We start from the raw sequence: 20,459 nt of genomic DNA on the forward strand, positions 1-20,459 counted from the left end.
CACAAGCCTAGTCGCTCCAGTCTTTCAACATAAAGAAATATTAAGAAATTTAATTTTAAAAGTGGTTAAATGGATTTTTGTGCGGAGTATGGGCATTCTTTGAAAATGTACGGGAGATGCATATTTGGTTTAGTCGCCTTAAAATCACCTAAGTGGGACAGGCCCTTATCCTGCCTGAAGGCTCGCCGGTCGGTGAGACCGGGAACCTGCCTGAAGGCTCATCAGAGCCCACCCAAAGGCTCATTTGTGGGCGGGACCGGGAAACCGCCCGAAGGCTCGCCGTTTGACTTAACCAGACTTCAGGAGCTAAGAGTTAGGAACAATGGCCAGTGGGAGTTTGAACAAGGATAATGCCTCCAGTGCCTTCAAGGTCGGCTGCAGGAGGCTCCCCCTGGACACATTGAGTTCCTCCAGCTGTTTGTATTTTGTTCAGGATTCCAGCATCTGCGGTCCATTGTGTCTCAGATAAAATCAAATCCAGTGTCAGTGACTAGAAACATTATGATGAAAAGATATTGCTTTGAACTATCAGAAACTGTTAGAAATTCATTTTCAGAAACCTCCACATTTGGCCGGGCGAGGAGAAGAGAGGGGCGTCGGTTCATGGGAACTGCTCCAGTGTACTGAGTGCTTGGGCTGCCCGGACTTTGAATAATGGCGCCACATTGGCAGTGCCCGCATGTGTAACATATGCAAAAATAATTTCACTCTACAGTTGCATATGCAACAAATAAAGCAGCATTGAGCTATTGAAGTAGTGGAATGATGGCATATTGTTTGCATTCACAGATAACAGAGGAGTCGTTCTGAGTCTTAACTCAAACAGGCCAACAGGAAAGAGGGCTAGAGCTGGGACAACTGTTCTCCATTTGCACAAGGTGCAGCAGCAGAGTTGCTGCGTTACAGCGCTCACAGCGCCAGAGACCCGGGTTTGATTCTGATGACGGATGCTGTCTGTACGGAGTTTGTACGTTCTCCCCGTGACCTGCATGGGTTTTCTCCAAATGCTCCTGTTTCCTCCCACACTCCAAAGACATGCAGGTTTGCAGGTTAATTTGTATAATTGTAAATTGGTCCGAGCGTGGGTAGGACTCAGTGGTCCAAAGGGCCTGTTTCTATGCTGTATCTCTAGAAGAAGGGTCTTGATCCGAAACATCACCTATTCCCTTTCTCCAGAGATGCTGTGTGACCCGTTGAGTTACTCCAGCTTTTAATGTTTAAACTATTGGTTTGGAATAATATTTTAGCCAGAGATATCAGATAAAATTATAAAACAAACTCAATAGGTCAGGCAGGATTTTCTCTTATGGGACATGAAGGTGTTGCTTACACCAACATCCTTCACTGCCATCCTCGTGAACTGCTGTGAAATGCTCCATAATCCTATTGGGTCAGGAGTTTCAGGATTTAGATTCTGGAGAGTAAAAGACCAGCTGTATATTTCCATGTCGCGATGAGGGGCAACTCTTAGAGTGTAATCGGTAGAGAAGCTTGTGCCTGCTGCCATTGTTCTTAGGGTTGGAGCTTGTGGGTTTGGCCAGGGTGGTCAGTGAACAGGAGGGAGATACCACAGTGCTTTGCCCTGGTGGTACATGCTGCAACTGTAGATGAAGAGAGTGGGTGGTTAGGATGGTAGAAGCGGTGCCAAGAAGAGGTGTTTTATTCAGTATTATGTTAGGGTTCCTAGATCTGTTAATCTTCACTCATCTGGTTTAGATTATTGTCATGTGTACAGTGAAAAACGCTTGTAGCATGCTAACCAGTCAGCGGAAAGACTATATGTGATTACAATCAACCCATATACAGTGTACAGATACAGGATAAAGGGAATAACGTTTAGTGCAAGGTAAAGTTAATTAAAGAAAATCCGAGGCTCTGTAATTGTTGATAGGATGGTTCAGTTGCCTGATATACACTTGAAAGCTGAATTACAGAGAGAGTGTGAAACTAAATGCCCCGGCCACACACTCATCTCACCCCTGCTATCGGCCAGAAGGTACAGGAGCCTGAAAACTAATGTCCAGTTTCAGGAACCGCTTCTTCCCTACAGCCTATTAAACACTACAACCTCAAATAAGTTCTGAACTACACAGACTATTATTGTTATTATTGCACTAATATTTTTTTTTGTGTGTATATGTGTGCGTGTGCGTGTGTATATACCGTATACATTTGATCTATATATGTGTGTATTTGTGAGTGCGTGAATATATACACATACTGAACTTTTTCTCTCTCGTTTATTACATTGTTTACAGTGTACTATGTTTACATATTCTGTCATGTTGCTGTAAGTAAGAATTTCATTGTTCTATCTGGGACATATGACAATAAAACACTCTTGGCTTGACTCTCCCTCTCTCTTGATATAAAGGCAGCATGTGGCCAAGCTAAACACCAGGGAGCCTTACCAAAATTGAAGTAATTAGGTTAGAGCGAATTCTTGGAGAACTAGAGTCATAATTTGACCAAAGCAAGGCGGTTAAGGTAGTTGAATGTCAACATGCCCGTCATTATGGAAATTCATACAGGCAATGTCCAAAATCCAACATCTTCATCACCTTGTCTAGGAAGGAACTGCAGATGCTAGTTTACACCGAAGATAGTCACAAAATGCTGGAGTAACTCATCGGGACAGGCAGCATCTCTGGAGAGAATAATGGGTGACGTTTCGGGTGGAGACCCTTCTTCTGACTGAGCCAGGGGAGAGGGAGACATAGAGATATGGAAGGGTAAGATATGGTTCAGAAGGGTAAGAAGGGAAGGGTAACAGATCAAAGGGGACAAAGCTCCAGGAAAATGTAGAATGATACAATGTTAGCTGAGGGGAAGGTGACAATGAGGCATACAATCAGTAATTTAATCATAGAAACATAGAAAATAGGTGCAGGAGGGGGCCATTCGGCCCTTCGAGCCAGCAACGCCATTCATTGTGATCATGGATGTTCGTCTCCAATCAATAACCCGTGCCTGCCTTCTCCCCATATCCCTTGATTCCACTAGCCCCTAGAGCTTTATCTAACTCTCTCTTAAATCCATCCAGTGATTTGGCTTCCACTGCCCTCTGTGGCAAAGAATTCCACAAATTCACAAATCTCTGGGTGAAAAAGGTTGTTCTCACCTCAGTTTTAAATGGCCTCCCCTTTATTCCAAGACTGTGGCCCCTGGTTCTGGACTCGCCCAACATTGGGAACATTTTTCCTGCATCTAGCTTGTCCAGTCCTTTTATAATTTTATACGTCTCTATAAGTTCCCCTCTCATCCTTCTAAACTCCAGTGAATACAAGCCTAGTCTTTTCAATCTTTCCTCATATGTCAGTCCCGCCATCCCAGGGATCAATCTCGTGAACCTACGCTGCAAAATTACAAGGATATCCTTCCTCAAATTAGGAGACCAAAACTGTACACAATACTCCAGATGTGGTCTTACCAGGCCCTATACAACTGCAAAAGAACCTCTTTACTCCTATACTGAAATCCTTGTTATCCCCCGGCTCGGCCGTGGGATGTTTCAGCGCCCGGTGTGGCTCGGCCGCGGGGACTTGGGCGTGGGGAAGAGAGCGGAAGTTTTGTTGCCTCCATCACAGTGAGGGGGTGTTTGGAGTCACTGTGATGGATGTTTGTGTTGGGGTTATGTGTCTTGTGTTTCTTTTTTTGTGTGACTGCTGGTAACGTAATTTCGTTCGGTACCTCGGTACCGAATGACAAATAAAGGCTCTGTATTCTGTATGAAGGCCAACATTCGCGGCACTCCACTCGCCACTGCCTACCAATCTGAAAAGGACCCATTTACTCCTACTCTTTGCTTCCTGTCTGCCACACAATCTTCTATCCATGTCAACACCTTACCCCCAACACCATGTGCTCTAATTTTAGTCACCAATCTCATGTGTGGGACCTTATCAAAGGCTTTCTGAAAGTCTAGATACACTACATCCACTGGCTCCCCTTCATCCATTTTACTTGACACATCCTCAAAAAATTCCAGAAGATTAGTCAAGCATGATTTCCCTTTCATAAATCCATGCTGACTTGGACATCCTTTTACTGCTATCCAAATGCACCGTTATTACCTCTTTAATAATTGACTCCTGCATCTTTCCCACCACCGAAGTCAGGCTAACTGGTCTGTAATTCCCCGTTTTCTCTCTCGCTCCTTCCTTGAAAAGTGTGATAACATTAGCTATCCTCCAATCCACAGGAACTGATCCTGAATCTATTGAACATTGGAAAATGATCACCAATGCGTCCACTATTTCTAGAGCCACTTCCCTGAGGACCCTGGGATGCAGACCATCAGGCCCAGGGGATTTATCATCTTTCAGTCCCATTAGTCCAGCCAATACTATTTCTCGCCTAATGAAAATTTATTTCAGTTCCTCTACCCCCCTAGATCCTCTGTCCTCCAGTACATCTGGGAGATTGTTTGTGTCTTCCTTAGTGAAGACAGATCTGAAGTACCTGTTCAACTCTTCTGCCATTTCCTTGTTACCTATAATAATTTCACCCGTGTCTGCCTTCAAGGGACCCACATTTGACTTTGCTACTCTTTTTCCCTTAACATATCTAAAGAAGCGTTTACTGTCCTTCTTTATATTCTTGGCCAGCTTCCCCTCGTACTTCATCTTTTCAGCCCGTATTGCCCGTTTTGTTACCTTCTGTTGTCCTATGAAAGTTTCCCAATCCTCTGGCTTCCAGCTACTCTTTGCTGTGTTATATATCTTTTCTTTTAGTTTTATTCCATCCCTAACTTCCCTTGTCAGCCATGGTTGGCTCCTACTCCCCTTAGAATCTTTCTTCCTTTTTGGAATGAAATGATCCTGCGTCTTCCGGATTATGCCCAGAAATTCCTGCCATTGCTGTTCCACCGTCAATCCTGCTAGGATCCCTTTCCAGTCTACCTTGGCCGGCTCCTCTCTCATGCCTTCATAGTCCCCTTTGTTCAATTGCAACACTGACACTTCCGATTTAACCTTCTCCTTCTCAAATTGCAGATTAAAACTATTCATATTATGATCACTACCTCCAAGCGGTTCCTTTACCTCGAGTTCTCTTTATCAAATCTGGTTCATTGGACAACACTAAATCCAGAATTGCCTTTTCTCTGGTAGGCTCCATTACAAGCTACTCTAAGAATCCATCTCGAAGGCACTCTACAAACTCTCTTTCTTGGGGTCCAGAACCAACCTGATTTTCCCAGTCTACCTGCATATTGAAATCGCCCATCACCACAGTGGCATTACCTGTCTTACACGCCAGTTTTAACTCCTGCTGCATCTTACACCCTACATCCGGGCTACTATTTGGTGGTCTGTAGATAACACCAATTAGTGTCAGAATTCAGAATTACCTTTATTTTTTCATCCAAAAAAAAAAGTATTTTGGACGAGATTTCGTCATCCACAGTCCAACAATAAGAGCAATAAAATAAGCAATTACACAACCCCAACCAACACAAAAAAAAAAAAAGAAACATCCATCACAGTGAGTCTCCTCCAGTCACCTCCTCACTGTGATGGAAGTCCAGAATGTCTTTTCTCTTCCCCTGCCGTCTTCTCCCGCAGTCAGGCTGTTGAATTTGCCACGTTCCAGGACGCGCCGGACGGTGAAAGGTCCGCAGCGGATCGACCCCAGCCCTGCGATCCGGGGCGGGCAAAGATTCTGCCGCTGCTGCTGCACGTCGGGACGGTCGTGGCTCCCGACATTGAAGCCCCCGCCGAGCAGAGAAATATCCTGCGGCCTATTTCAGGCCGCGCCGGACGGTGAAATGTCCGTGGCAGGCCGACCCAAGCCCCGCGATCCGGGGCAGCCGAACACACTGCTGCTGCCGGAGCTCCCGATGTTGGCATCCATGCGGCCCGAGCCGAAGCCTCCGAAGGCGAGTCGCATCCGCTCCCGCAGGCTCCGACGACAGCCGGCTCCGCAGATGGTAAGTCTGCGAACCAGAGCCCTGGTGGTCCCGGGTGGAGGCAGCCAGCTCCAGGAGTTGGGCCGATGGTAGGCCGCAGCAGGAACGGAGACACCACCCAGAAAACAAAGGTCGGGTCTCCGTTCGGAAGGGACAAATTTACAATTTTACAGCTCTCCCCCCCCCCCCTCCCCCACACACATAGCACACAACCACAAAAACACGACATCACATCTACAATTAAGGCAAAAAAACAACAAAAAACACAAAGACAAACGGACCGCAGGTAAGCCGCAGCTGCTAGGGCAGCGCCACCATTTTTGGAAAGTCTTCTTGCCTTTACAATTCCTCAACTCAATCCGCAGTGACTTTACCTCGTCAGTCCCTATGTCTTCCCTCGCAAGGGAATGAATTTCATCCCTCACCAGCAGAGCTACCCCACCCCCTCTGCCCACCTGCCTGTCCTTTCTATAGGATGTATAACCCTGAATATTAAGTTCCCAGGCCCGATCCTCCTGCAGCCACGTCTCTGTAATCCCCACAATGTCATATCTACCAACCTCTAACTGAGCCTCCATCTCATCTACTTTACTTCTTATACTTTGCGCATTCATATACAGTACTTCTAATTCCTTACTCACTTGGCCATACTCTCCTATCCCTTTGTGGGCTTTCTTTCCCATTAATTCTGGGGTCATTAGCTATCCCTTTACTCTCTTTCCCTTTAACTCCATCCTTAGAAAAAATTAGATATGATAGGACTCGATAAGATAAAATTATTAAATCCAAAAAACTTATGAAATTGAAACCATATTCACAATGTGTGTCTTATTATTGGGTTAATCGTATATTTATTCAATCTCGTAATTGTAAAAGGTAACGAGGCCCCTAGGATAGAAGCCAATGATAACCCCTGCATAGATTCACGTTCAAGATTTATCCATCCTGGACATTGGGTATCGTCTAAATCTTTTGTCCAAAAAGTTAAGTAACGAGCATTAACTTCCCAATAATAAAATCTAAGGTTCGGCAATGCCAAACCACCATCTTTTTAAAATTTCTGTAAGTATTTTTTACTTAGTCTGGGATTTTTATTCTGCCATATATATGAAGAAATTTTTGAATCAATAATATCAAAAAAAGATTTAGAAATAAAAATAGGTATCATCTGAAATAAATATAAAAATGTAGGTAGAATAATCATTTTAATAGCACTGATTCGGCCGATTAAGGATAAGGACATTGGTAACCATTTAGTAAACTGTTGTCTGACATGGTCAATTAAGGGCGTAAAATTGGCTTTAAATAGGTCCTTGTGTTTCTTGGTAATCTTACTACCTAAATAAGTAAAACAGTTAGTAGTCAATTTAAATGGAAACTGTCCATAATTCAAAATTTGATTGTTTAATGGAAAAAGCTCACTCTGATTAAGATTTAATTTATAACCAGAAAAACAACTAAATTGATTATGTAAAGCTATTATTGCAGGAATAGATTTCTCTGGATTAGAAATATATAATAACAGATCATCTGCGTAGAGAGATAACTTATATGTCTTATTCCCACGGACAATGCCAAAAATATTGGGGGATTCCCTAAGAGCAATAGCCAAAGGTTCCAAAGCAATATCAAACAATAAAGGGCTTAAAGGACAGCCCTGTCAAGTACCTCGAAAGAGCCTAAAGAAAGGGGATCTCTGATTATTGGTAAGTACAGAAGCCTGATGTATATCCAAGCTTGATCCAAGAGATAAATTTTGGACCAATCTTAAAATTTTCAAGTGTATTGAATAAGTATTCCCATTCCACTCTGTCAAATGCCTTCTCAGCATCAAGTGAAATGACACATTCTGGAATATTATTTGAAGCAGTGTATACAATATTCATTAATCTCCTAACGTTAAAGTACGAATAACGATTTTTAATAAAACCTGTCTGATCTTCAGAAATAATTTGCGGTAAAATGTTTTCCAATCCCATAGCTAATATTTTGGAAAGAATTTTAGAATCTAGGTTTATATGATGCCACTTCAGTAGGATCTTTATCTTTTTTAAGAATTAAAGAAATAGATGCTTCATAAAAGGATTGTGGTAATTTATTCATTCAAAGAGCTTCTTTGAAAACTTTGCATAGCCAGGGGGACAGTAAATTTGAAAAATATTTAAAGAATTCCACTGTATACCCATCTAAACCGGGAGCTTTACCAGAGTTCATCGAGAGGATTGCTTTCTGTATTTCTTCCTCCGTGATGGGTTCATCTAACAACAAAGACTCATTATGTGATAAATTTGGCAAATTCAATTTCTTAAAAAAATCATGCATTATATTGGAATCAGTAGGAAATTCTGATTGATATAGCAAGGTATAATTCTTGAAAGGATTTATTAATTTCATCATGATCTACTGTCAGAGTACCATTTCGTTTACTAACTTTAATAATCTGACGTTTGGCTGAAACAGCTTTCGACTGATTGGAAAGTAATTTTCCAGATTTATCACCATGTATATAAAATTGACTTTTCGTTTTAAGTAGTTGATTCTCAATCGGTGATACTCATAACAAATCATGTCTCATTTGAAGTTCAACTCTATTCTTATAAAGCTCTAAACTAGGAGCTTTTGAATATTTTTAAATCAATTTTTTAAATCTCATCAGCCAATATACATATTTCATTTTTAATTTGTTTTTTTAATCCCACGGAGTATGAAATAATTTGTCCACGAATATATGCCTTAAAAGCATCCCAGACTACCCCATTGGATATTTCTTCAGTAGAGTTTGTTGAAAAGAAAAAGGATAAAATTAACAAAATTCAAATCTTGAAGCAAAGTAGTGTTAAATCGCCATTGTTTAGCACTAGAATTTAAATCAGATCGTTTGATTGATAGTTTCAATGGTGCATGATCAGAGATGGCAATTGCATCATATTCATACCCAGTAACCGATGAGACTAACCGGGAGTCTATTATAAAGTAGTCAATCCTGGAGTAACTATGATATACATGAGAAAAAAAAGAAAATTCTTTATCATTTGGGTGTAAGAATCTCCAAACTTCTAACATTCCAGAATCAAGTAAAAAATAATTAATAAAACTAGTGGATTTATTTGGGAGTGCTTGATTAGATACAGATCTATCCATCGGGAGATTCAAACAACAGTTAAAATCTCCACCCATTATCAAAATATGTTCATTTAGATTAGGAAAGGATGCAATTAACTGTTTAAAAAACTCAGGGTAATCAATATTAGGTGCATAAACATTCACCATAACAACTTTTTGGTTATGAAGTAAACCAGTAATCATCAAAAATATACCATATGGATCAGAAATTGTTTCATAATGAACAAATGAAATTGAGGAGTCAATAAAAATAGAAACTCCTTTCACTTTTGCCTTGAATTTGAATGGAACTGCTGCCGTCTCCGAAAAAACGTTGATTATCTTCCTTCCTCACATGAGTTTTCTGAACAAAGATAATCTGAGCATTTAGTCTATAAAAAACTTTAATTTTTTTCCCCTCTTAATAGGATGGTTCAAACCATTAGCATTCCATGAGATAAGATTAATAACTTTATCCATATTGCTTGTAAAAATCATATGGAATGTAAAGGGTTAGCTTCGTAGACCACAGTAATTCATGAGACCGGAAGGAAAATAATCTAATGCGGAATCGGAAGTTACGATGTTTCAAACATTTTTGTAGTTCTGATACAGCCCAGAAAGAAAAAACGAAACTAAAAGCAAAAGTCCTGCCCTCCCACCCACGCAAAGCCCGAAACTGACCAGTAGGCAGTCAGTACGCTACCTAAACACTCCCCTAACCCCACCTCTCAAGTAGACTAAAGGTATATTTACCACTCAATAGTCAAAACAAATTAATATTATGGTTAGAAAATACATGCAAACTGTGAAGAACAAGGACAGCTCAGTATTGTTTTCCAAAAAGAAAACCATTCGAAAGACATTTTGAAAAAGGAAAATCTTACAAAGTAAATTTAAAAAGGTCGTAATGCTATTCAAAAAATCAGTTACCGAAATAAATTCTTATTTTGAAAAACCTCAAAGCGGGTCATTAAAAATAAAAAACAATATCTTTAAAATCTTAAAGTTAAAATATGATACCGTCATATTAATATTCCAAAAAAAAATATCTTAAAAAACTTTAAAGTTAAGGTATGATATCATCTTGTTAATGTTCCGAAAAATAATAAAAAATAACTCATCAGGTTAAATTCTTAATTATTTACGAAGTCAAACAATTATAAAAAGGATAACTATAATAGTAAGAGAAAGAAGAAACTAAAATATAAAATCGTAATAAACATCCAAGAATGAAAAAGCATTATGTTGTCAAATTACAAATAAGAGATCTGGGATTGTAACTCAAACCGTCTCTCAGCAGCCCCTTGTCGCAGCTTGGAGGACACACATTGAACACCCACACAGCACCCGGAGAAAACCCACACAGGTCATGGGAGAACATACAAACTCCGTACAGACAGCACCCATAGTCAGGATCGAATGCTGTAAGGCAGCAATTCTACCGCTGCTCCACCGTATCATCTGCTATATTAGAAAATCCCAGCAGCCACACAACAAAGCTTTTTTGAAATTCTTATATTTATTAGTGCATAAAAAAATCATTTTTTATAATCTCTGAAATATAATGTATGCATTTTTACAAGCTGTTTTCTATTCAGTTTACACTTTGTGTTTTGGATAGGGCTTGGGCACATGGGACCTGTTTGGATTGCAGGTGCCAAGGCAAGGTTTGTGAGCATGTGAACCAACACCACCTTCACCAAGGCAAAGCTCAAATCTATTCTGGTTTGCGCTTGCTCTGATCTGCCAGTGTAACCACCCATGTGGGCCCTGCCAAGTCTTCCTTGTTTCTGAGTTGTGCACCTGGATTGGCTTAATTCAAAATAATTTCAAAATGATGCACAAAATATTGCTTAGTACATGGGCCGCCCACGTATATAAACATGCCTCCAACACATTCTGCCCCACAGATGGCTAGATTATCAACTCAAATCTTGTCTCCCTCATGTGATTGTCAATACATTGGTCACCAATCATCAACATCGGATACAGAACTACCTCTCAGCATCTTATCTGTTGATCATTTGCCGGGGTGTCCCCGGTGCATTATTACTCTCCCTCGTGTGTGCCATACATACTGCTATCCCCTGAACACATCCCGTCATCTGCATGGGCTCCTAACCAACACCCCACCAGTTGGTTACTGCAGCATTTAATGCTGCCCACCATCCAGTGACCTGCAAGCTCACCAGAGATATCCCACACTGTTGTTTTATCACAAGTCAGCAAGGCCACACTGGGCCACACTGGGTCATGTGACTCACTCCCACTGGGTCACATGAGCCTCCTTCGTTCTGCCTTTACTTTCAGATTTATTTCACTTCACCTGCGATTTCTTGGCCTGTTCCTCCCTCAGATGCAGCTTTGTGTATCTCAGCTACTTCCACAAGCAGGTGAGTGCTCCGACTACATTGTCCACTGCTGTTGCTCAACGCCAGCTCCCAGCACCACCTTCAACCTGTTTACCTACTTACACTACACATGTGATTCTTTGGACACATGCAACTGCAGATAGAGTGAAGGGGAAACCTTGGGAAGCTTACAACCCAACAGTAACTGACCAACAACCACCCTCCCCACCCCCCATTTCCACCTGGATGAGCACTTCCCCAGCTGGATGTGTACCCATTTTCCCCTTCCCCATTCCTTCCACCCACATCCCTTCCTCTGGTTTCACATTTAACCTGTCTTCTCTCGTTATCTGATAGCCTTTTAATCTCCTTTTCATCTCTGTGCCTTTCCTCCATCCATCTGCCAATCGAGTGCTCCTCACCTGTATTCACCTATCACTTGCCTGTCTCCCTGCCACCCCCAACTCTTGTCCAGCTTTCACCCCCCCCACCCCCCCCCCCCCCCCCCACTATGATCAGTCTGATGGCTCCCGACCCAAAATGTTGGCCAGAGTATGCTGCCTGACCCACATGAATGCAGCGCTTTGTGCTTTTCTGTTTTACACATGATTCTTTACATGATATTCACCACACATTGTATGAAAAACTTACTCCTCAGCTCTCCATTTAATTTCTCCCCTCTCAGCTTAAACCAGTGCCCTCAACATGTATCCCTTATCATGCATCTATATACTGTAAATGGCTCAACTGTCATCATGTATTGTCTTTCCGCTGACTGGATATCACGCAACAAAAGCTTTTCACTGTACCTCGGTACACGTGGCAATAAACTAACTAACTAACTAACTGAAACTAATTATCCTCTAGTTCTAGACTCCCCTGGTGTGGGGAGAAAATTCTAACTATCTCTAGATAATTTTGTAAATCTCTGAGCCTCCTCAGCCTCCTATGTTCCAGTGAGATTAAACTCAGCCTCTCCAACCTCTCCTCATTAGAGCCCTCCATTCCTGGCAACATCGTGGTGAATCTCTGCTGTACTATCTCTATTGCTACCATGTCCTTCCTATTGTGTTGAACAGAACTGTACTCAGTGCAGTCTAAACAATGCTTTGTACAGCTATACTCTTATACTTCATGTCTCAGCCAATGAAGGCCTGACTCGCACCCACCTGCTTCCATCTGTCTGTTCCCTTATCTGGTTCCATTTATTTAGCATCTGAAGCCTCTTTTGTTTCCACTTATTATCACACTCCAGTCTTTGTTTCCCCTCTCCCTCTCCCTCTCCCTCCCCTCCCCTCCCCTCCCCTCCCCTCCCCTCCCCTCCCCTCCCCTCCCCTCCCCTCCCCTCTCCCTCCCCTCCCCTCCCCTCCCCCTGAATGTATGCATCTGCCTTTTCTCTCTCTCCCTTTGTTTGACCCTACCTGTCACCCAGAAGTTGCTGTCTCTCAACGCAACCCCCACCCCCCCGGGTCCATCTGCCTATATCTCCCTCCTCACTTGTTTCACCTATCCCTGCCAACTGCTGACACCCCTTACCCCTGCACCACTTTATGTGGGCTACCTCCCCCACACAATTTCAGTACAGATTCAGGCCTTCATCCACAATGTCATCCATCCCATTGCCTCCACAGACCTGCCTGGTTCCTTCAATAGCTTGTTTTTTCTGCTCCAGATTACGGCATCTTTACCGTTTCATTCACTTGATATATTTAAAAATCCATCAATTGTTATCTTAAACATACTGGGTGACTGAGCCTCCATAACTCTCTCATGATTCACTGCCCACTTGTTGAAGAACTTCCTTCGCCTACCCTGAGTAGCTGACTCCTTAATTTGAGATTGTGACCTTTGGCCATGGACAGCTCAAACAGCAGTCATTAAACTTGCATCTATGCTTTCAAACTCCTTTCTCTAAATCCTATTTTAAGATTTAATTTGAATGTGGAATGAAAAAGCTTTACACAAAAAGCTTAAGGCTAACAGATCCAGATACATCTTGGGAATGTGCTGAAATGACCATTCCAAATGGATGACCATTCCAAATGGTCAGATGGATGGCCATTCAGCTGGTTGAATGGTTGCCTTGCCAAGGAGGCCAATCCTCATTGGGGTGTCACAGGTCACCCTACCATATGACAGGCGATCCAAGCCTTTAGTTATTCTTGGGGTGAGCCATCCATCAGTAGACTTCCAGGACTGCACAACAGATACAGGTCCCACTCTTATCAAACCCAATTATTCATAGCATGAGAGGCTTTTGGAAAGAGATGAGATGGCCATCTTTATGATTAATCCATAATTAGCTGAGCCAAACACAGTGCAATATCCCTGGATGATGGGGATATTAGTCATGCCTCAAATTACTGCAGCACTGCTGAACAGGTTTCTCAATGTGGGATAAAGATGACCTTGTCTAGATGGCACAGCCTCCAGCTGATTCCCTGAATTTACTCTCCCTTTGATTGTCTGTATCAGGGACAATACTCCTGAAATTCTCAAGGTATTAATATTTTCTGCCGTAAAAGTCTTAAACGCAGAATATGCAAAGCGTAGTGCCTAAAGCAGTGCAGTTATGTAAATCACATCAGCGAACCGCCCGACCGCTGCAGCCCTGTGGCCTCGGTCCGAGGGTCAGTCGGTGGCACTGCTAAAGAGAGGGTGGGGGGAAGCTACTCATGGACGAAGAGGGACAGTCCTATCCCCACAAGATTCCACAGGCCTTTATTAATTTACCATCATCAGCCCCCCCCACCCAGGACTGCCAGACTTCTCTACTGGTTAACTATCTAATTTAAGCGATTGAATCCTATTGTGCTTACAAAAGTTATACCTTAAGTTGGATTACTGCGCAGTGCAGAGCTAAAGGCTGCACATTTTTCTCTGGCATGTATCTGAGCACCCCCCCCCCCATCCCCCCCCCCCCCCCCCCCCCCCCCCCCGACCAGTTCAGATGACTGGTTATAATGAGACTTCTCCAGAGATACGAAGGTTCTGTTCGTCCATTCTCTTCCGAACGCTCCTTCTCATGGCGTCAGCTCGCCTGTATGGCTGGTTCCGTAGATCTGTGAGGGAGGAAGGAGCAATGGTGTGAGCCCTAGTGCAGAATGATGAGAGATTGCCAGCACCTGCAGAAACAATCTATTCAATACACATTACATGTGATTGTTATTCTTAAACACACAAAATCCAACGCCATCAATTTTAATGGGCAAAATTGACTGACGAAGTAAATCACTAACTTGTCAGTGACTGCTGAATATTGTTTGTTTAGTTTAGCTTAGAAATACAGCGCGGAAACAGGCCCTTCAGCCCATCGAGTCCGCACCAATCAGTGATCCCCGTACATATACACTATCCTACACACGTCAGGGACAATTTACATTTATGCCAAGCCAATTAACCAGCAAACCTATACATTTGTGGATTGAATCAGGACGTTAATCCAAAGGCCTACTGGTATAGAATCATAAATGAAAGGGTCTATGAGACTCAGCATCTCTCAGACACAATATTATGATGTTGGGACCCATCCCAAATACCTGAATACTAAATTTGGTTGCACACAGAGGATGTGACATTGACACTAAGCAACATGGGAATAGTACTAGGGCAGATAACCGATCAGAGCCAGGTTTAAAAGGCTATCTTGAAAGATATCTTGAATGAGTTTCTTAAGTAAAGTACAGTGGTGCTACTACCTCATAGCTCGGGCAACCTGGATTTGTTCCTGACCTCTGGTGCTGTCTTTGTGGAATTTGCCCCATGTGCTCCCAATTCTGAAAGGTTGCTGGTTGCTAGGTTAAATTCCCTGGACAGGAGAATTGGGAGGGGGAGGGGGTTGATGAACATGAGAGAGGGAAATAGGTGGGAAAACAGGACTGGTCAGCATGAACGAGTTGCGCTGATGAACCTATTTCCATGCTGCATGACTCTATGATTGGTGAGATTGCATGGAGAGCTAGCATTGACTGAATGGTACGAATAGCCTCCTTCTATCACATAAGAAGATGAGATGAGAAATAGACAAAGACTGAGGGAGGGAATATCAGAGCAGGGGAGGGGCAACTGAAAGCAAAGCTTTCAATGTGGAATGATCAAAGGGTTAAACATGAGGAAACTGTTAAGGACACAAATATGGTAAAGAGAGGGTTACACTTGACTTTAATTAAGTCAGAAAAGACCTACATCAAAGTCCACAGTTTACAAAGACACAGACTGAGACATCTGAATAGTACTGTCACTATTGTGAAAAGCCACTCACTAATTCGGTCATATTGATATTAAAGTTGATTCGGTCATATTGATATTTATATATAATTATACAATATATATATTATATAAATATATATAATAAAATAGAATATAATAAAAATATATTAAAATAAATAATATATAAAATAAATAAAGAATATTAAAAATCTATAGTTTATTATAACAACTAGTTAATGAAGCTTTGCTGGTGCTACTCTGGAGGTTTAAACAAGAGGATGGGATCCAATGCAAGAGTGACCAGGTGAGAGTCTGGAAGTCTTTGGAGTGTGGGAGGCAACCAGAGATCCTGGAGAAAACCCACGTAGGTCACAGGAAGAATGTACAAACTCCATACAGACCGCACCCATAGTCAGGATTGAACTCTGGATGCTCTGGTGCTGGAAGGCAGCAACTCTACCACTGTGTCACTGTGCCACCCACTAACTGTGAGTGAGATATTATAGTATTTACTGAAACCTGGCTAAGAGAGGGATAGGACTGGCAGCTTAAAGTTCCAGGGTCCAGGCGCTGCAGGCAAGATAGAAGGGGGGGGGGTTAAAGAGGAGGGGGAGTTGCTTTCTTGATTAAGGGGAGCATCATGGCAGCCCTAGATGACATTATTGAAGGATTGTCCCATTAGGAAATATGTGTGGAGCTGAGATACAACAAGATCACCTTGTTGGGCCCAAATGGAACTAAAGGCACATATATGACAGCGAGTTGGAAGACAGATAGAGTAAGGAATTTTAACTTTTACAATATAGTCTGGGAGTAAGGAAGCTTGGATGATGAGAGAAATAAAATCACTCATCAGCAAAAAGGAGGAGGCATGGGTCAGGTATAGGCATTTGTGATCAAGTGTATCCTTGGAAGAGTCTAGGGGAATGAGGAGCATGCTTAAGAAGGAAATCAGGAAGTTAAAAGAATGGCATGAAAGCTCTGGCAGATATTAAGGAGAATCCAAAAAGATTTTATGTTCATGAGGGAAAGATTAACTAGAGAGTGAATAGGGCCCCTCAGAGATCAAAGTGGCCATCATTGTGTAAGCCATAGGAGATGGGCAAGGTTCTCGATGAGTATTTCTCCTGTTTTTACAGTGAAGAAAACATGAAGACGAGGTAACTTGGGACAGTTAACAAGAATGTCTTGACGAAGTAATGAACATCCAATAGAGTCATGAAGTGATACAGTGTGGAAACAGGCTCTTCTGCCCAACCTGCCCCATCAATGTCCCAGCTACACCTACACTAGTCCCACTTGCCTGCACTTGGACAATATCCCTCCAAACCTGTTCAATCCATATACGTCTAACTGTGTCTTAAACGATGGGATAGTACCAGCCTCAAATACCTCCTCTGGCAGCTTGTTCCATACACCCACTACCCTTTGTGTGAAAACGTTACTCCTTGGATTCTTATTTAATCTTTTCCCCTTCACCTTGAACCTATGTCCTCTGATCCTCGATTCCACTACTCTGGGCAAGAGACTCTGTGCATCTACCCGATCTATTCCGCTCATAATTTTGTACACCTCTTTAAGATCATCCCTCATCTTCTGCGCTCCAAGGAATAGTGACTCAGCCTACTCAACCTCTCGAAGGTAGAAACAAAATGCTGGAGTAACTCAGCGGGACAAGCAGCATCTCTGGAAAGAAGGAATGAGTGATGTTTCAGGTCGAGACCCTTCTTCAGACTGATGTCAGGGTAGTGGGCAAAGATAGAATGTAGTCAGAGACAGTAAGACTGGTGGGAGAACTGGGAAGGGGGAGGGGATGGGGAGAGAGGGAAAGCAAGGGGCTAATTGAAGTTAGTCAATGTTCATACCGCTGGGGTGTAAGCTGCCCAAGCTAAATATGAGGCGCTGTTCCTCCAATTTGTACTGGGCCTCACTCTGACAATGGAGGAGGCCCAGGACAGAAAGGTCAGTGTGGGAATGGGAGGGGGGGGTTAAAGTGCTGAGCAACCGGGAGATCAGGTAGCTTTAGCGGATTGAGTTCAGTGAAACGATCGCCAAGCCTGTGCTTGGTCTCGCCGATATACAGGAGTTGATACCTGGAACAGCGGATACAGTAGATGAGGTTGGATGAGTGAACCTCTGCCTCACTTGAAAAGACTGTAGGGTCCTTGGACAGAGTCGAGGGGAGAGGTATCGGGACAGGTGTTGCATCTTCTGCGGTTGCAGGGGAAAAGTACCTGGGAAGGGGGTGGTTTGGGTGGGAAGGGACGAGTTGACCAGGGAGTTATGGAGGGAATGGTCTCTGTGGAAAGCAGAAAGGGGAGGAGATGGGAAGATGTGGCCAGTAGTGGGATCCAGTTGGAGGTGACGAAAATGTCAGAATATGTTGTTTACAACGGCTGATGGGGTGGACGTTGAGGACAAAGGGGACTCTGTCCTTGTTACAAATGGGGGGAGGGGGAGCAAGAGTGGAGCTACAAGAGATTGAGGAGATCCTAGTGAGAGCCTCTTCTATAATGGAAGAGGGGAACCCCCATTCCCTAAAGAATGAGGACATCTCTGATGACCTGGAATGGAAAACCTCATCCTGGAACAGTGATTGTTCGACGTACCCTACAAAGAGGCAGGCATAGCTAGGGCCCATGCGAGTGCCCACATCTATGCCTTGGATTTGGAGGAAGTGGGAGGAGTCGAAAGAGAAGTTGTTACGGGTAAGGACCAGCTCTACTATGCAGAGGAAAGTGTTGTCGACAGAAATTGCCTGGTTCTGCAGTCGAGGAAGAAATTAAGGGCTTTAAGACCCTCCTGGTGGGGGATGGAGGTGTAGAGCGACTGGACATACATAGTAAAGATGAGGTAGTGGGGGCCTCTACTCTCAATTCCTCCGTCTATGCCACATCTGAGCCCAGGATGAGGATTTTGTGTCTACCTTCGATTTAAACTAGCATCTGCAGTTCTTGCCAACTCAACCTCTTCCTATAGCTCACACCCTCTAGTCCTGGTAACCTCCTGGTAATATCTTTTCTGAACCCTTTCAAGCTTGACAATATCTTTCCTATAACATGGTGCCCAGAACTGAACATAATATTCTAAATGCGGTCTCACCAACTTCTTATACAACTGCAACATGACCTCCCAACTTCTATACTCAATACTCTGACTGATGAAGGCCAATGTGTCAAAAGCCTTTTTGACCACCTTATCCACCTGCGACTCGATCTTCAAGGAACCATGCACCTGCACTCCTAGATCCCTCCGCTCTACAACACAACCCAGAGGCCTACCATTCAGTGTGTAGGTCCAGCCCTTGTTCGATGACCCAAAATGCAACACCTCACACTTCTCTGTCTTAAATTCCATCAACCATTCCTCAGCCCACCTGGCCAATCGATCCAGATCCTGCTGTAATCTTTCACAACCATATTCACTATCTGCAAAACCACTCACTTTTGTATCATCAGCCAACTTGCTAATCTTGCCCTGTATGTTCTCATCCAAATCATTGATGTAGATGACAAACAGTAACGGGCCCAGCACCAAACCTTGAGGCACACCACTAGTCACAGTAGAGTATGAAGTGGATAAATCTTCGGGGCCTGATCAAATATAACCACGGACACTATAGGAAGCTAGAGAAGAAATTGCATGAGCCCTGGCTGAGATATATGTATCATTGTTAGAGAGGAGTGAGGTGCTGGAAGACTGGAGGGTGGCTAACCTCTAGATAAGAAGGGCTGCAAGGGAAAGCATGGGAATTATCGACCAGTGAGCCTAACATCTGTGGTAAACTAAACTATACCCATGCCCATGATCAATCCTCAGCTCCATGCCCACGACCCAGCTCCCACGCTGACATATATGGCTCATTCCTCAAAACACATGCCCCATCCCAACAGAAACTCAGTACCTATCACCCCAACACCAGGATCCACCACTAATACACATCACCCCAATCCCAGCATGTGATCCATGCTGAAGACTGACACCCCATCTGATACATGTCCAGTTCTGATGAAGTGAAGAGACTGGGTGGGGTTCCAGAGCTAATGCTTAGAGTACAGTGCCAGAGGGTGCAGCTTACCTCGAGTGCCCAGCTGGCAGCGAGAGGGGAGAGCAGAGAGCGGGCAAGCAGCACACAGAGACGGGAAGCAAAGCCGGCGACAGTAGCAGCCCCAGCGGCAGGCAGCGGCACAGAGTGGCTGGCAGGCTGGCAGGCTGGCAGGCAGGCAGGCAGGCAGGCAGGCAGGCAGGCAGGCAGCAGAAACACAGCATCAGAAGCAGAAACCACAGAGAGTTACAAAACATCGCCGCCAAACACAGCAATCCACAAAGGCACCCATACAAATAGCACCTGATTAGTTATGGGGGAATAAACACAAGGTGATACAAGGCAACTGCCCTTCAGACATGACCTGTAAGCATCATGCTGGTGAAGGGTGGATCAAAGATCACATCTCACACCATCCTTGCCTAATGAAGGTATGGCAGTTTTATAGATGTCTTTAATTCTCTTTGGTCCTTAGACAGAAAATGTGCAAAACGTGATTGATGTGATAACCATGCCAACAATTGAACTATTGAAAAGGCAGATGAGGTGGATACAAGAATGGCATTGAAGAGGCGTTTGAATAAGGACATGGATATGCAGGTGATGGGGGGAAAAGGGTTGTGTAAGAACTGCAGATGCTGGTACAAATCGAAGGTTTCACAAAATGCTGGAGTAACTCAGCAGGTCAGGCAGCATCTCGGGAGAGAAGGAATGGGCGACGTTTCGTGTCGAGACCCTTCTTCAGACTGATGTCAGCGGGGCGGGACAAAGGAAGGATATAGGTGGAGACAGGAAGACAGTGGGAGATCTGGGAAGGGGGAGGGGAAGAGAGGGACAGAGG

At 43.5% G+C, this 20,459-nt stretch overlaps 1 protein-coding gene across 8 annotated transcripts in view; it reads right to left on the reverse strand.

Moving 5' to 3' along the window:
* Positions 1 to 14,305: 14,305 nt before the first annotated feature.
* LOC144607793 (formin-like protein 1) overlaps positions 14,306 to 20,459 on the reverse strand; it is a 324,601-nt gene continuing 318,447 nt past the window's right edge. For 5 of the 8 annotated variants that reach the window (XM_078424874.1, XM_078424872.1, XM_078424871.1 and 2 more), the window contains one exon: positions 14,306 to 14,426. In XM_078424874.1, the coding sequence (XP_078281000.1) occupies positions 14,323 to 14,426 (104 nt within the window). In that variant the 3' untranslated portion in view covers positions 14,306 to 14,322. Of the gene's footprint in view, positions 14,427 to 19,651; positions 19,786 to 20,459 lie in introns of all 8 variants that reach the window. The other 3 variants (XM_078424875.1, XM_078424870.1, XR_013549141.1) reach the window with 2 other exon arrangements.

Source organism: Rhinoraja longicauda, chromosome 29 (genome assembly GCF_053455715.1).
Source record: "Rhinoraja longicauda isolate Sanriku21f chromosome 29, sRhiLon1.1, whole genome shotgun sequence".
NCBI classification, from domain to species: domain Eukaryota; kingdom Metazoa; phylum Chordata; class Chondrichthyes; order Rajiformes; family Arhynchobatidae; genus Rhinoraja; species Rhinoraja longicauda.